Source organism: Thalassophryne amazonica, chromosome 17, assembly GCF_902500255.1.
Source record: "Thalassophryne amazonica chromosome 17, fThaAma1.1, whole genome shotgun sequence".
Lineage (NCBI taxonomy): Eukaryota > Metazoa > Chordata > Actinopteri > Batrachoidiformes > Batrachoididae > Thalassophryne > Thalassophryne amazonica.
Genome location: NC_047119.1, coordinates 67,451,083 through 67,468,964, shown reverse-complemented (window position 1 = coordinate 67,468,964; position 17,882 = coordinate 67,451,083). Strand labels below are relative to the sequence as shown.

The window sequence follows — 17,882 nt, the reverse complement described above, 5'->3', positions numbered from 1 at the left end:
AAAAAGAACAAAAAGTCATTCTGTAATGTACGTGAAGCACCAGCAACTGCTGGTGAATCTCATCCACAAGAGTGTGATTTCAGGTGAAGGAAAGGATGGAAGAAAAGAGAATGAAAGATTTCTGATTCACTTCATTATGACCTCATCCATACAATCGATCGCAGATATTTTCCTGATCACTATATGCTTCAAATCTTCTATCTCGGCTTCTTGGTTGTTGCAAAATACATATATTAAGGAGTTTGTAGGACCATGTTTTCTTTGACGTTGACTGATCTATGCCAAAATGTAATCACCTTACACTATCACCCCAAGTAATATTCCCAGTAAGTATGATGAAAATCCATCTGACTGTTTATGAGTTATCTGGCCCACAACCAGACAGACAGATACACAGACACAAACAAACAAGTTAGTGAAAAAAAAAATACCCTGTTTGCATTGCTGTGCAGGTGCACAGGTTCAGAAGACGTTGTGAATCTGCTGCTTGATCCTGCTGCAGTCTGAGCAGCAAAAACTGAACAAAATCATAATTCAATTGACGACAGTAAGTCAGTCTGTGTGTGAGCGGCACGGCGGCTTAGTGGTTCACACTGATGCCTCACAACAAGAAGGTCCTGGGGTCGCTTCCCACCTGGTCCTCTCTGTGTGGAGTCTGCATGTTCCTCCCACCCAGTGACTGCTGGGAAAGGTTCCACCCCCTGTGACCCTTGGTTGGAGTAAGCGGGTTTAGAAAATGAATGACTCTGAGTGTTTTGAGTCGTATGTAGAAATGTTCATCTGTGTCATCATTTTAATGAGGTTCATGTGTGGAGTCAGTGATCGGAATGATTCCACTCCACTGGAACCCGAAATGAAAGCACAGCTCGCGCTGCCTTGCAGGCCAGTCAGCAGGTTTTAAAGATGTTAAACTTACTCTGGGAGTGTTGTCGGTGCTCTCGATGGCTGCACCCAAACCTTCCTTCATCATGCAGGTCAGGCTGTAGAACTCATGCTGCTGATCGATCTCAAACAGACCCAGGAGCTTCCACCGCTGCCTCAAACCCCCCCAACGCCTCCTCCTCTTCACCGTGTCCGAGCGCCGGGCGCGGTCAGACGTGCCGCCTGCAGGCGCCGACATCTCCATCTGTGACACAAACAAATGGAGCTGCTGTCACACTCACACAGAAAGAAATCAAAGTGGAAGCCAGGAGAGGCCACAAACACAAAGCTCCTCTGACACTGTTACCATGGATACCAGCACAAAGCAGCTCCCAGCAGCCGCGTAACACATTTTACTGCCAAGCTCCAGTCTGAAGCCTAGATTCTAGTATCTTTAAAATGACTGTACACAAAAAACTTGTTTTTTTAATAAGATGCAACATATGCGAAAGATTAAAGTGTTGAGTGACTTTTAACAGATGAGGTCAAAGAAACAGTTACAGCAGAAAATGATGAAATAATCATAGAACTTTAAGAAAATGACTTAATCTAAAGAATAAGATCACTTCCAACAGCAGAAGCACAGATTTGATTTCTGGACAGTGTTCAAAACATGAGTAGAGTCTGGTCCATAAGTATTTGGACAGAGACATGATATTTGTTATTTTTCCTCCACAATGTCAGAAATGAAGTCATCAAGAGATAACTACAGCATAGACATTCAGTTGGTTTACAGAAATCTCACATTAACCCGTACCTACATTTTTAGATGCTAGAATTAATCGCACAAATTATACATAAGGAGTATTGTTAAGACAACAACATACTGTTTCTTTAGCTGTGCTAACTTTAGCCTGATGAAGAACTCTCAGCTGTATTTTTGCAGTGTACCAAAGGTCAAAGGTCATATTACAAATATATAGGTGATGTATGACTTCATACTAGTGACCAGAGGTGTATTTTTAACCAGTTCCTGAGTAGCAGGTACAGCGTGCACTCAAAAAACTGACTCCCTGGATGAATTCAATTCAATTATGTGCAGTAGTAGTAGTGCCAACTAAATTAAATTATCTTGCATGGATCTGCCTAATTTGAGTTGGAGCTACATATTTATTAGATAGAAATTGTTGTGGTCAGCCTTTTGTCTGCCTCTCTCCACTCCCTTCCTGTCCTCTTGTGTGCTGTTTGTCTGTTTTCACTCCAGGTGATGCGCTGTACAGCCGAGGAACACCTGTTGCTCATCCTCTACTCGCACCTGATGCTCATGAGCTTTGGGCTTTGGGCTCAGTCACTGCCAGAATCTTGATTCCTGAATGACTGCACAGACGCTTCCATGCGTTCTTACATCTGCGCTTCCTACAGCTCTTCTCAAGGTAATCTGGCATCCTCTGTTTTCCGTAATAGAGCTCGTTGACCTTTTGGTGTTTCCAGACACCTTCCTGCGCAGATTACATGCTGCAGTGCCCCTCGCCTCCACGCTACTTCCAGCACTACATCACTTTGGAACTCCCTGCTGCTCTCAGCCTCAGAACACGCTGCTCTCCCTCGTACAGCTATGTTTCTGCATGACTCTGAGTTTGTGAGATTCTGCTCTCACTCTGCTCCTGTTTGTGACTGTGCATGACCAAGAACTGTTTTCAAGAACTATATGAACTGATATGCAGAAGTACTGGGAAATGTCAAGTCGTTTCTAAAACCAAGCCAAGCTTAATTGGAACTGCGTCGTAAGATGCATAGCATCTGACCTCTAACATCTGAGGACAATTCATGAACTGTGAACAGTTCCTGAGCAGTGAACCTTATTTCTTAAACAGTGAACTTTATTTCCTGAACTGTGAACATTCCTGCCTTAAGCTGTTGTTTAAGGCTTCCTGTGTTACAAGTGCATTCACTCACCTTCTGTTCTCCTCGGCCTCGGTTCTGTGCATCCCACCTGGCTCCAGTTCCAGTCCCATTATCCAGGATTCCAGCTTATTCTCAAACTCTCAAGCCTGACTCGGTGTGCACTGCAGCTCCCAGATTTCCACCACTACAAGCAGGCCCTGTCTTGGCTCTACAGGCATCCCCAGCACAGCACTTTCAGTTATTTATTTATTGTAAATAAATCTCTTTTCATTCACAACCCGTTCTCTTCTTTGCTCCCAGTGTTTGAGTCCATCATTTGTAACAGTTCAGTCTTATCCGGACCTCTATCCACAACAGAAATACTGCACATAATTGAATGGAGTTTAGTTTTTTGAGTGTGGGCAGGAAACCCTGTGCAGAGAAACACACTGATGTTTTAATAAAAACACTGGACAAGAAGATTTCAGAACACACTAGAGTAGCGGTCCACATTACAACAATGTCTGTGAAGGACTGAGCAGGTGGCTAACACGGAAACACCGGCTGATGGTCAAAGCACTCTCAAAAAATGACTCATTGCATGAACTCAATTCAACTGTGTGCAGGATTTCCATCTAATAAATATATGTAGCCCCAACTCAAACAAAGCATATCTATGCAAGATAATTTAAATTAATTGGAACTACATATATTTATTAGATGGAAATCCAATCCAATGAGTCAGTTTTTTGAGTGCGCACAGAGAAGGCAGTCTGTGGACAAACCAGAAGACACAAAAAGCCAGTGTGGGTCGGCAACAAGAAATCAAACACAAGGAACAGATATGAGAAGACTGCCATAGGTGCTAGATGTTCTGGCACTGGAGTGAGGGCTGTGAACGGCTAAAAAAAAGCCTTATTGAATGTGGAAACGAGCATGCATGTCAACTGGAAACCAGTGTGCCAAAGCCACAGAAATTAACGCAAAGGAGGAGTGACAAAATAAAAGCACCAGCAGTGAACAGAATGTGAACATGACAGTATCCTCCCCCTCCAAGGAATCTCACCTGACATCCCAGGAAAGTCCACATGTGTATAGGATAACTCAAGAATGAGGGAGGGATCAAGGATGTTACTGGTTGACTCCTAACAACATTCTTCATAGCCGTGTCCCTCACAATCAGCAAGACATTGATGATACATGGACACTACATCACACATCAAGGAGACACTAAACTATATAGGCTGGTGTCTCATCCACAATTTGGGGTAGTAATTTGGAGGTGACAGGGACAAGACTTAACAGGTTTCACGTGTGAAATGTGAAAGGTGGGGTGAATGCGACAGATGTGGGGAACTGCCAGATGAACTGTGGAGGGAATAAGAACCATGCAGATCTGCAAGGGACTAATCAAATAAAGAGCCATTACTTTTATGGCGGACCCAATTCTAGCTGCCAATCCACGAACAATAGCGACAACAGAGAGTGCTGCCCTGGCGTCACAGGACTTCCACATAGATCTCTTCTTTGACCCTTGACTTCCCACCATTGAATGCTACAGCAGAGATCAGCGACATGTCAGTCATTCATCTTCTTGTGTTTTATGACTTTCAATCTGGAAATGTGTTGATACCCCTTTAATGCAGCCCAGGTGGCTTTACTCATCACCCACCTTTCAGGATGAGCCCATGAGTGGGCCATTGCAGAGTGAGTGTTGTGTGGCCCGCTGAAGAGGAGGTACTGCTGGCCCACCACCACCAGAGGGCACCCTGCCTGGAGTGCGGGCTCCAGGCACCAGAGGGCACTGCCGCCTAACAGGAGTAGCCGGGGTGACAGCTGACACTCATCACCTATGACAGCTGTCACCACTCATCTGATCAGCATCAGTATATCAGCAAGACGTCATCTCCACCTCTTTGCCGAGATATCGCTTTACCAGGAAGGTAACGTTCTCAGCTGGCTGTGAGATTTATTCGACAGTAACCTTTTGTGACTTTTTGTGCATCGTGTAACAGACTCTTTTTCCAACAAGAGGTGGAGTTGGTTTTCCTGCCGTGTGAATTGCTGGGTGCATACGCGCCCACCTTTAATTGTTTTTTTGTTCCTCGCCAGCAGTACCAGATCCGACACGCGGAGGCAGTGGCCACCTGCGAGTTCGGGACTTGGCGGCTCCAGTATTCCCGGGGTCTGGTGGCGGAGGAAATCGTGTGGTTCCGGTTCTACTTTGGACAGACGTCTCCTATCTTCGAGCCTGCCCACACGACACCTGTTGCGATTTGACCTTTTGTCTATTATTGTAATCTGTTGTGTTTGTTGTGCCCTTTCACAACAGTAAAGTGTTGTATTTGACTTCCTCCATTATCCGTTCATTTGCGCCCCCTGTTGTGGGTCCGTGTACCTACACTTTCCCAACAGTGAGATCAGCATTTTCTTGTCTGCTAGACGGCTGAGAGTTTTTTGCCCATTGCAATGCAGGGGAGTGTTCAAATATGGCGCTCCAATAAAGGAGGAGAAATGCCTACTGATCCATTCTGCAGTGTGACACGCCCACTGATCTATTCTGCTCAGGTGAGGACTGGATGTCTTTGGTACCAGGTCTCCCAAAGGATTCTTACTGCCCATTTCTCTGGTCATGATACAGCACCCGGGTGGCTTGGTGTTGAGGAACACAGTGGCAGGAGAAAACCTAGGGCACACCTGTTTGGCTATGGCAGATAGGTGGTTACTTTTGAGACGTAGGAATGGACCAAGTTTTTGCCTTGGCGATTGCTATTCAGCATCCAAAGCATGTGGCACCAGTTCAAGATCCCAGACTCAATCTACCCTATACCACAGGTTTTGTTTAGGGTCACAGGCTAACAGGCTAACTTTACTTTGGGTGTTTGTTTAACCCTTTTTTGTGCGTGAAAAGATCGGTGGCGGGTGCAGGTGTGAAAATATATGGCCAACATACTGCCTGAGTAACCACTGCACCATCAGTTTACCTAATGTCACCAAGCTGCCATCCCCTCATTACCCCATCCCCGTAGAGATGGTGCCTGCTCCCAGACCACCAATAACCAGTAAAAATCTATTTAAGCATAAAAATTCAAAAAGAAAAAAAAAATATAGCACCTTCAACTGCACCACAGACTAAAACAGTTAAATGTGGTCTATTAAACATTAGGTCTCTCTCTTCTAAGTCCCTGATAGTAAATGATATAATAATTGATCAACATATTGATTTATTCTGCCTTACAGAAACGTGGTTACAGCAGGATGAATATGTTAGTTTAAATGAGTCAACACCCCCGAGTCACACTAACTGCCAGAATTACTGTATGGCCTTGCCTTACAATATAAGGCGCCTTGGGGCAACTGTTTGTTGTGATGTGGCGCTATATAAATAAAATTGATTTGATTTGATTTGAAGCTGTCTGTTAATTAGTGCTAACCTGGTGATAACAGTGGTAAAATATAAATGAAATAATACTAAAATTTTATTAGAATAGAAATACTTAAGCACCGACTTCTTTGATGGTCCATTAGTTCAATTAACTGCACAGCAAACCATATTATGTCAAATGTTTGTGTCAGACACAATGTTATGGAGTGGTTGGACATAAATGCAGGATTCAGATGTCTGAGACACAGTGTGTAATGAAGGTATAGGCTGGGTTCGGTACACAAAATGGCAAGCCATGACAAGCAACAAAAGCCGAAACACAAGGCAGAGACAGGATCCAAAATATGGGTAGACAGATCAAAAACACGGGTAGGCAATACAAGACAAAAGATAATCTGAAGACAATGCTCAAAAGAGGCACAGGGCTCAACAATCACGCAACCTGATAAGGCACAGGGTGTGACTTAAATACAGGGAGTGAAAAGGAGGAAATGCAAGATAGGTGTGTGAAGAAGGATCTGGAACAGGGTGTGGTAAGCAAGAAGGAGGACAGGAGGGAAACACACAACACACCAGACAAGAAAAGCCCCTCAACAGAAAACCCAAGCAAACCATAACAATCAAGATTAATAACAATATAACAAAAACACTCCCCACAACCCCAATCATGACAGTTTGTTGTGAAATGCTCTGAAACACCACAGAGGTAGGCTGTATCACTGGAGGAGATGAGTATGCCTACGGGGATGAAGTGAAACAGCTGATGATGTGGTGTAGAGAAAATAAGCTGCTCTTGAACACCCAAAACCAAGGAGCTAATCATAGACTTCAGGAGAAACAATACAGACATTCAGCCCGTTATCATTGGGGGACCTGTGAGGGTCACCAAAATGGCAGAGAAGATCATGTCAATATTTGGGTTTTGCCAGATTTTATTTCTTGGCTTTGCGTTTTTCAGTTACATTTTGTTTATTCTCAAGCTGGGGTTTTTCTGTCTGGGTCTGTCTTTCCTGTCTGTCTCTGCTGGCTCTTGGTGGTGGGTGTTTCCCTCTGTCTGGCCACACCCTCCTTCTGGTATGTTCCATGCACACCTGTTCTCTATCTGCACCTCATCACCTAGGTCAGGGGTAGGCAACCTGTTCCAGAAAGAGCCATGAGGGTGCAGGCTTTCTTTGCAGCCACTGACTCCACCAGGTGATTTCACTGATTAACTGATTCCATCTGCTCAAAGTGATATTAATCACTTCTATGGGTGTTTATAGAATCAATAAAAAATTGATTGATTGATTGATTGATTAAATGCAGAGTGGTGCATACAGAGCAAAAAGAGAAAGAAACAGTGCATCATGGGAACCCCCCAGCAGTCTACGTCTATAGCAGCATAACTAAGGGATGGTTCAGGGTCACCTGATCCAGCCCTAACTATAAGCTTTAGCAAAAAGGAAAGTGTTAAGCCTAATCTTAAAAGTAGAGAGGGTGTCTGTCTCCCTGATCTGAATTGGGAGCTGGTTCCACAGGAGAGGAGCCTGAAAGCTGAAGGCTCTGCCTCCCATTCTACTCTTACAAACCCTAGGAACTACAAGTAAGCCTGCAGTCTGAGAGCGAAGCGCTCTATTGGGGTGATATGGTACTACGAGGTCCCTAAGATAAGATGGGACCTGATTATTCAAAACCTTATAAGTAAGAAGAAGAATTTTAAATTCTATTCTAGAATTAACAGGAAGCCAATGAAGAGAGGCCAATATGGGTGAGATATGCTCTCTCCTTCTAGTCCCCGTCAGTACTCTAGCTGCAGCATTTTGAATTAACTGAAGGCTTTTTAGGGAACTTTTAGGACAACCTGATAATAATGAATTACAATAGTCCAGCCTAGAGGAAATAAATGCATGAATTAGTTTTTCAGCATCACTCTGAGACAAGACCTTTCTGATTTTAGAGATATTGCGTAAATGCAAAAAAGCAGTCCTACATATTTGTTTAATATGCGCTTTGAATGACATATCCTGATCAAAAATGACTCCAAGATTTCTCACAGTATTACTAGAGGTCAGGGTAATGCCATCCAGAGTAAGGATCTGGTTAGACACCATGTTTCTAAGATTTGTGGGGCCAAGTACAATAACTTCAGTTTTATCTGAGTTTAAAAGCAGGAAATTAGAGGTCATCCATGTCTTTATGTCTGTAAGACAATCCTGCAGTTTAGCTAATTGGTGTGTGTCCTCTGGCTTCATGGATAGATAAAGCTGGGTATCATCTGCGTAACAATGAAAATTTAAGCAATACCGTCTAATAATACTGCCTAAGGGAAGCATGTATAAAGTGAATAAAATTGGTTCTAGCACAGAACCTTGTGGAACTCCATAATTAACGTTAGTCTGTGAAGAAGATTCCCCATTTACATGAACAAATTGTAATCTATTAGACAAATATGATTCAAACCACCGCAGCGCAGTGCCTTTAATACCTATGGCATGCTCTAATCTCTGTAATAAAATTTTATGGTCAACAGTATCAAAAGCAGCACTGAGGTCTAACAGAACAAGCACAGAGATGAGTCCACTGTCCGAGGCCATAAGAAGATCATTTGTAACCTTCACTAATGCTGTTTCTGTACTATGATGAATTCTAAAACCTGACTGAAACTCTTCAAATAGACCATTCCTCTGCAGATGATCAGTTAGCTGTTTTACAACTACCCTTTCAAGAATTTTTGAGAGAAAAGGAAGGTTGGAGATTGGCCTATAATTAGCTAAGATAGCTGGGTCAAGTGAAGGCTTTAAGTAATGGTTTAATTACTGCCACCTTAAAAGCCTGTGGTACATAGCCAACTAACAAAGATAGATTGATCATATTTAAGATCGAAGCATTAAATAATGGTAGGGCTTCCTTGAGCAGCCTGGTAGGAATGGGGTCTAATAAACATGTTGATGGTTTGGATGAAGTAACTAATGAAAATAACTCAGACAGAACAATCGGAGAGAAAGAGTCTAACCAAATACCGGCATCACTGAAAGCAGCCAAAGATAACGATATGTCTTTGGGATGGTTATGAGTAATTTTTTCTCTAATAGTTAAAATTTTGTTAGCAAAGAAAGTCATGAAGTCATTACTAGTTAAAGTTAATGGAATACTCAGCTCAATAGAGCTCTGACTCTTTGTCAGCCTGGCTACAGTGCTGAAAAGAAACCTGGGGTTGTTCTTATTTTCTTCAATTAGTGATGAGTAGAAAGATGTCCTAGCTTTACGGAGGGCTTTTTTATAGAGCAACAGACTCTTTTTCCAGGCTAAGTGAAGATCTTCTAAATTAGTGAGACGCCATTTCCCCTCCAACTTACGGGTTATCTGCTTTAAGCTACGAGTTTGCGAGTTATACCACAGAGTCAGACACTTCTGATTTAAAGCTCTCTTTTTCAGAGGAGCTACAGCATCCAAAGTTGTCTTCAATGAGGATGTAAAACTATTGACGAGATACTCTATCTCCCTTACAGAGTTTAGGTAGCTACTCTGCACTGTGTTGGTATATGGCATTAGAGAACATAAAGAAGGAATCATATCCTTAAACCTAGTTACAGCGCTTTCTGAAAGACTTCTAGTGTAATGAAACTTATTCCCCACTGCTGGGTAGTCCATCAGAGTAAATGTAAATGTTATTAAGAAATGATCAGACAGAAGGGAGTTTTCAGGGAATACTGTTAAGTCTTCTATTTCCATACCATAAGTCAGAACAAGATCTAAGATATGATTAAAGTGGTGGGTGGACTCATTTACTTTTTGAGCAAAGCCAATAGAGTCTAATAATAGATTAAATGCAGTGTTGAGGCTGTCATTCTCAGCATCTGTGTGGATGTTAAAATCGCCCACTATAATTATCTTATCTGAGCTAAGCACTAAGTCAGACAAAAGGTCTGAAAATTCACAGAGAAACTCACAGTAACGACCAGGTGGACGATAGATAATAACAAATAAAACTGTTTTTTGGGACTTCCAATTTGGATGGACAAGACTAAGAGACAAGCTTTCAAATGAATTAAAGCTCTGTCTGGGTTTTTGATTAATTAATAAGCTGGAATGGAAGATTGCTGCTAATCCTCCGCCCCGGCCCGTGCTACGAGCATTCTGACAGTTAGTGTGACTCGGGGGTGTTGACTCATTTAAACTAACATATTCATCCTGCTGTAACCAGGTTTCTGTTAGGCAGAATAAATCAATATGTTGATCAATTATTATATCATTTACCAACAGGGACTTAGAAGAGAGAGACCTAATGTTTAATAGACCACATTACAGTTACATAAGTTACATAAGTTACACACCGATTTAATGTTAATTTTAGTGACCTCCGATTGGCGTAACCGGGTGTCATTACTGCCGACGTGAATTACAATCTTACCAAATTTACGCTTAGCCTTAGCCAGCAGTTTCAAATTTCCTTCAATGTCGCCTGCTCTGGCCCCCAGAAGACAATTGACTATGGTTGCTGGTGTTGCTAACTTCACATTTCTCAAAACAGAGTCGCCAATAACCAGAGTTTGATCCTCGGCGGGTGTGTCGCCGAGTGGGGAAAAACGGTTAGAAATGAGAACGGGTTGGTGGTGTACACGGGGCTTCTGTTTAGGGCTACGCTTCCTCCTCACAGTCACCCAGTCAGCCTGCTTTCCCGGCTGCTCGGGATCTGCCAGGGGGGAACTAACGGTGGCTAAGCTACCTTGGTCCGCACCGACTACAGGGGCCTGGCTAGCTGTAGAATTTTCCACGGTGCGGAGCTGAGTCTCCAATTCGCCCAGCCTGGCCTCCAAAGCTACGAATAAGCTACACTTATTACAAGTACCGTTACTGCTAAAGGAGGCCGAAGAATAACTAAACATTTCACACCCAGAGCAGAAAAGTGCGGAAGAGACAGGAGAAGCCGCCATGCTAAACTGGCTAAGAGCTAGTAGCTGCGCTAAGCTAGCGGATTCCTAAAAACACGCAAAGTGAATAATGTGTAAATAATTTAGAGGTGATTCAGCAGAAGGAGTGCTTTAGTTAAGGCACGTTTCACATTGGGAAACAAATCGTAATCTAGATAACTAGATCAATCTAACTACGCAGATTAAACAGCTAACAGATACAGAAAAACACTGCTGTGCTCCAGAACAGGAAGTGATACAATACCGCAGTGAGAGCCAACCACCAGTAGAGGCAAGCAAGTACTTCAATGGAGGTAACTTTCTCTGCCTGTAGTAATTGATTCTAAGAGCTATTGTTTTGCAGCTGTTTCGTCCTACGTCCGTCAGATAAGTGGTTAAACAGACGCTGCACGAGTGTGTGTTAGAGGTGGAGGTGGCATTCCCACCGTTGTTGTTATGGGGTGTACACACACCCACACTTGACTGTCTTTGTTCTTCGCCAGCAGTACCAGATCCGACAGTCGGGGACGGTGATCACCTGGGAATTCGGGACTTGGCGGCTCCAATATTCACCAGGTTCGGTGGCGGCGGAAATCGTGTGGTTCCGGCTCTTCTCAGGACAGACGTCTTCTATCCTCGAGCTTGCCCACACGTCACCTTTGTGGATTGACTGTTATCATATTCTGAGATTGTCTGTGTATTTGTTGTGCACCTTCACAACATTAAATTGTTACGTTTTGGCTCATCTATTGACCGTTCATTTGCGCCCCCTGTTGTGGGTCCGTGTCCCTACACTTTCACAACAGGATATCTCGGCCAGCGTCATGGATCCCGAGGGGCGTCATCCATCTGTTGGACAGCCAATGAAAGAGCAGGGTGCACAGGCGTCTGCAGGAGGCGTGCTCGGTGAGTTGCAGCAAATCCTCACCGCCTTTACCGCTCGGCTGAATTTGATGTCAGAGCAAAATGTCATCCTTAATCGCAGGATGGAGGCTCTCACCGCACAGGAGGAAGCGCGCGATCAGGGCGCTGCTGCGGCTCCTCCTCCTGCCGACCCGGTGCCAGGTATTAACATTCCACTGGTCGTTCAACAAACCCCCCCACCATCCCCTGAAGCATACATAAGTCCCCCTGAGCTGTACGGGGGTTGTGTGGAGACGTGCGCGGACTTTCTGATGCAGTGTTCGCTCGTCTTTGCACAACGACCCGTGATGTACGCGTCTGACGCCAGCAAGGTGGCTTATGTTGTTAATTTGCTTCGGGGTAAGGCACGCGCCTGGGCTACGGCGCTCTGGGAACAGAACTCACGGTTGTTATCAGCATACACTGGGTTTGTGGGGGAGTTCAGAACAGTGTTTGATCACCCTAACAGAGGAGAGACCGCTTCAACAATGCTGCTGTCAATGCGTCAGGGGCGCCGGTGCGCAGCCGAATATGCAGTCGACTTCCGCATCGCGGCTGCGAGGTCCGGCTGGAATAACGTTGCGCTCTGCGCCGCCTTCATAAACGGACTGTCATCGGTCCTGAAGGAGCATCTGGTAGCTAAGGAGGAACCGCGGGATTTAGATGGGCTTATCGATCTCGTTATACAGTTAGACAATCGGTTGGAGGAACGCCGTTGGGAGCGAGGCGAAGGACGTGGCCGGATACGCGCCGTCCCTCTCCCTTCCGGGTTCGAAAAGGGGCCGCCCTCCCCACGCTCCACAGCCGCAGCACTCCGTGGGGCAACAGCTCCCCCTGCTGACGTTGTTAGGGAAACGCACAGGGCCAAAATGAGGAGGCTGGTCCGCGGGGAGTGTTTTTTCTGCAGCTCTAAGGAGCACATACAGAAAAACTGCCCCAAACGGCCACAACAACAACCGCCCTCAGAGACTGGGCTAAAGGGGGGTCAAAACATTCACGTGGGACACACACAGATTGCCACACGACTCCCAGTTACAATCCTGAGCAGGGATTTAACCCTTCAAGCCCCAGCACTGGTGCAACCAGTAACCAGTAACTCTGGTGGTGTCTGGAAACCATCGGGAGGAGATTGAGTTTTTTGTAATTCCTTCTACCTCCCGCGTGATTTTGGGCTTCCCATGGATGTTGAAGCACAATCCCTGGATTGATTGGCCGTCTGGGGTGGTGGTTCAGTGGAGCGAAACCTGCCATCGGGTGTGTTTAGGATCCTCGGTTCCTCCCGGTTTACAGGCTAAGGAGGAGGTCAAAGTCCCTCCCAATCTGTCGGCAGTGCCGGTTGAGTACCACGATCTTGCTGACGTCTTCAGCAAGGATCTGGCACTCACCCTTCCCCTGCACCGTCCGTACAATTGTGCCATTGATTTGGTTCCAGGCGCTGAGTTCCCGTCCAGCAGGCTGTACAACCTCTCACGACCTGAGCGCGAATCAATGGAGACCTACATCCGGGACTCATTAGCTGCCGGGCTGATCCGGAACTCCACCTCCCCGATGGGGGCAGGTTTCTTTTTTGTGGGCAAGAAAGATGGCGGACTCCGTCCATGCATTGATTACAGGGGGCTGAATGAGATTACGGTTCGCAACCGATACCCGTTGCCATTGTTGGATTCCGTGTTCACCCCCCTGCATGGAGCCAAAATCTTTACTAAGCTGGATCTTAGAAATGCATATCACCTGGTTCGGATCCGGAAGGGAGACAAATGGAAGACGGCATTTAACACCCCGTTAGGTCACTTTGAGTACCTGGTCATGCCGTTCGGCCTCACCAACGCCCCCGCGACGTTCCAAGCCTTGGTTAACGACGTCTTGCGGGACTTCCTGCACCGATTCGTCTTCGTATATCTGGACGATATTCTCATCTTTTCTCCGGATCCTGAGACCCATGTCCAGCATGTACGTCAGGTCCTGCAGCGGTTGTTACAGAACCGACTGTTTGTGAAGGGCGAGAAGTGCGAGTTTCAACGCACGTCTTTGTCCTTCCTGGGGTTTATCATCTCCTCTAACTCCGTCGCCCCTGATCCGGCCAAGGTTGCGGCGGTGAGAGATTGGCCCCAACCAACAAGCCGTAGGAAGCTGCAACAGTTCCTCGGCTTCGCTAATTTCTATAGGAGGTTCATTAAGGGCTACAGTCAGGTAGTTAGCCCCCTGACAGCCCTGACCTCTCCAAAAGTCTCCTTCACCTGGTCGGATCGGTGCGAAGCCGCGTTCAAGGAGTTGAAACGACGGTTCTCTACTGCGCCAGTTTTGGTGCAGCCCGACCCTAGCCGCCAGTTCATGGTTGAAGTGGACGCCTCTGACTCAGGCATAGGAGCCGTGCTATCCCAGAGCGGAGAGACTGATAAGGTTCTTCACCCGTGTGCCTACTTTTCACGCAGGTTGACCCCGGCTGAACGGAACTATGACGTCGGCAATCGAGAACTCCTTGCGGTGAAAGAGGCTCTTGAGGAGTGGAGACACCTGTTGGAGGGAGCGTCTGTGCCTTTCACGGTTTTCACTGACCATCGGAACCTGGAGTATATCAGGACCGCCAAGCGGCTGAACCCCAGGCAAGCCCGCTGGTCACTGTTCTTCGGGCGTTTTGACTTCCGGATCACCTATCGCCCCGGGACCAAGAACCAGAGGTCAGATGCCTTGTCCCGGGTACACGAAGAGGAGGTCAAAACTGCACTGTCGGATCCACCGGAGCCCATCCTGCCTGAGTCCACTATCGTGGCCACCCTCACCTGGGACGTGGAGAAGATCGTCCGGGAGGCCCTGGCACGGAGCCCGGACCCTGGAACTGGTCCGAAGAACCGTTTGTACGTCCCACCAGAGGCCAGAGCTGCAGTCTTGGACTTCTGTCATGGTTCCAAGCTCTCCTGTCATCCAGGGGTGCGAAGGACCGTGGCAGTTGTCCGGCAGCGCTTCTGGTGGGCGTCTATGGAGGCCGACGTCCGGGAGTACATCCAGGCCTGCACCACCTGTGCCAGGGGCAAGGCAGACCATAAAAGGTCCCAAGGACTTCTCCAGCCGCTACCTGTGCCTCATCGCCCCTGGTCCCACATCGGCCTGGATTTCGTCACGGGCCTCCCGCCGTCCCAGGGCAACACCACCATCTTCACGATAGTGGACTGATTCTCCATGGCGGCCCACTTCGTGGCCCTCCCGAAGCTCCCAACAGCCCAGGACACAGCAGACCTCCTGGTCCACCACATCGTCCGTCTGCATGGGATACCCACCGACATCGTCTCTGATCGTGGTCCCCAGTTCTCCTCACACGTCTGGAGGAGCTTCTGCCGGGAACTGGGGGCTACTGTGAGCCTCTCGTCCGGGTATCACCCGCAGACCAATGGACAGGCAGAACGGGCCAATCAGGAATTGGAGCAAGCTCTGCGCTGTGTGACGTCCGCATACCCGACGGCCTGGAGTAAACATCTGGCCTAGATCGAGTATGCGCATAACAGCCAGGTGTCCTCTGCCACCAGCGTCTCCCCATTTGAGAAGTGTTTGGGGTATCAGCCCCCGTTGTTTCCCCATGGTGGAGGGAGAGGTCAGTGTGCCCTCGGTCCAGGCCCACCTGCGGAAGTGCCGTCGGGTGTGGCGCTCCGCCCGTTCTGCCTTGTTGAAGGCCCGGACGAGGGCGAAGACCCATGCAGACCGCCGGCGATCCCCGGCCCCTGCTTACCTGCCCGGGCGGGAGGTGTGGCTATCCACGAAGGACATCCCCCTCCAGGTGGACTCCCCGAAACGTAAGGACAGATATATCGGACCATACAAGATCCTCAAAGTCCTCAGTCCTGCCGCAGTGAAGCTCCAACTCCCGGCTTCACTGCGGATCCACCCGGTTTTTCACGTTTCAAGGATCAAACCTCACCACACCTCACCCCTCTGTGCTCCCGGACCGGCGCCGCCTCCTGCTCGGATCATCGACGGGGAGCCGGCTTGGACGGTGCGCCGGCTCCTGGACGTCCGTCGGATGGGCCGGGGGTTCCAGTACTTGGTGGACTGGGAGGGGTATGGACCCGAAGAACGCTCCTGGGTGAAGAGGAGCTTCATCCTGGATCCGGCCCTCCTGGCCGACTTCTACCACCGTCACCCGAACAAGCCTGGTCACCCATCTACTCTACATCATCTCACTCCATAAAGACCAGACGTCATCTCCACCTCGTTGCCGAGATATCGTACTTCAATGGAGGTAACTTTCTCTGCCTGTAGTAATTGATTCTAAGAGCTATTGTTTTGCAGCTGTCAACCAGAGGACCGGCGTGGGTCGCGACTGTTTCGTCCTACGTCCGTCAGATAAGTGGTTAAACAGACGCTGCACGAGTGTGTGTTAGAGGTGGAGGTGGCATTCCCACCGTTGTTGTTATGGGGTGTACACACATCCACACTTGACTGTCTTTGTTCTTCGCCAGCAGTACCAGATCCGACAGTCGGGGACGGTGATCACCTGGGAATTCGGGACTTGGCGGCTCCAGTATTCACCAGGTTCGGTGGCGGCGGAAATCGTGTGGTTCCGGCTCTTCTCAGGACAGACGTCTTCTATCCTCGAGCCTGCCCACACGTCACCTTTGTGGATTAACTGTTATCATATTCTGAGATTGTCTGTGTATTCGTTGTGCACCTTCAAAACATTAAATTGTTATGTTTTGGCTCATCTATTGACCGTTCATTTGCGCCCCCTATTGTGGGTCCGTGTCACTACACTTTCACAACAAAGGAATCTGTATCTGTATCTGAAAGGACAAATGATTAGCACAGCGGGTCGAGTCCACAGCAGCCAGAAATCTCTGCTAGAGTAGCCCTCACTCTGATGCGCAGCTGTCACTCTATGTGACCACACCCCTAATTATTCATCTCTTTATGGCTAAACATAGCTTAAACTGATAAGTTGCAAAAAAACAAACAAACAAACAAAAAAAAACACCCAACACAAATAAATCAAATCACTCCCCTATAGTTGTCATGAACAGTGAAACAAGCTATACAGGCCAAAACTTTTTTCTTTTTTTTTTTTGTATCAGGATGTAAACATGTTTATTTCACTAAAGTTGGGCACTTTAACATCGGGATCTATGGGGAGTGACTGTTTTGGGAGTCACTCCCTGGAAACCCCCATATTGGCTTAATATTTCAGGACTGGATGTTGGTGCTTGTTCTGAAGGTGTAATTTTGTTGTTTTTTTGTTTGTTTGTTTTTGTTTTTGTTACTGTTGTTTGTTTTTTATGTTGTTTTCACATATATTTTGGTTATTCTTCTTTTCATCTTCATTTTAAAGAAATAGAAGTCAGTGTAACATCCATGAAGTGGAACTGTGCCGCATACTCTCTACAGTGTGGGAACATGACATTTTCTCAGCCAGCAATCAGGTGAAATACATATTTGCACTTCTGAATCCCTCAAACATCTGAGGAACTTCCATCAGTAGTAAGTAAATAAACACAATCTCTTAAGACGCTGGTTGATATGGAGATGTTTCTGTGCTCAGTTGGGCTGGAGCCTTGGGATCACCTAATGATGACTGCAGGGAAGCCCCCAGTACTGGCAACAAACACAGGATTTCACCATCTGTGTTGTTGTAATTAGACTTTGTGCAAAGAAACTGCATGAATTTAGCTCAAATAAATTTAGGAAACGTGACCTGTGGATTCAGAGTTAGTGATGCCAGTAACGTGTTACTTAGTAACACGTTAATCTAATCCAGCGTTTTTCAACCACTATGCTGCGACACACCAGTGTGCCGTGAAATATTATTATAAGGTGTGCCGTGGAAAATTATCCAATTTCCTTAACCAGTCATTTATAGAAGGGGCACATTGTCAAGTGACTGTGATTAAAAAGCAATGTTTCTTCCGTGTCAGTAGGTGGCAGCAGATAGCTAATTTCCATAATGCACTGAGACAGGAGATGTGATGCAGCTGTAG

At 46.7% G+C, this 17,882-nt stretch overlaps 1 protein-coding gene across 1 annotated transcript in view; it reads right to left on the bottom strand.

Moving 5' to 3' along the window:
• Positions 1-17,882, bottom strand: part of pip5kl1 (phosphatidylinositol-4-phosphate 5-kinase-like 1) — a 130,167-nt gene that overhangs the window by 74,683 nt on the left and 37,602 nt on the right. The window contains exon 2 of the mRNA XM_034192719.1: positions 917-1,126. Coding sequence (XP_034048610.1) covers positions 917-1,126 — 210 coding nt within the window. The remainder of the gene's footprint in view (positions 1-916; positions 1,127-17,882) is intronic.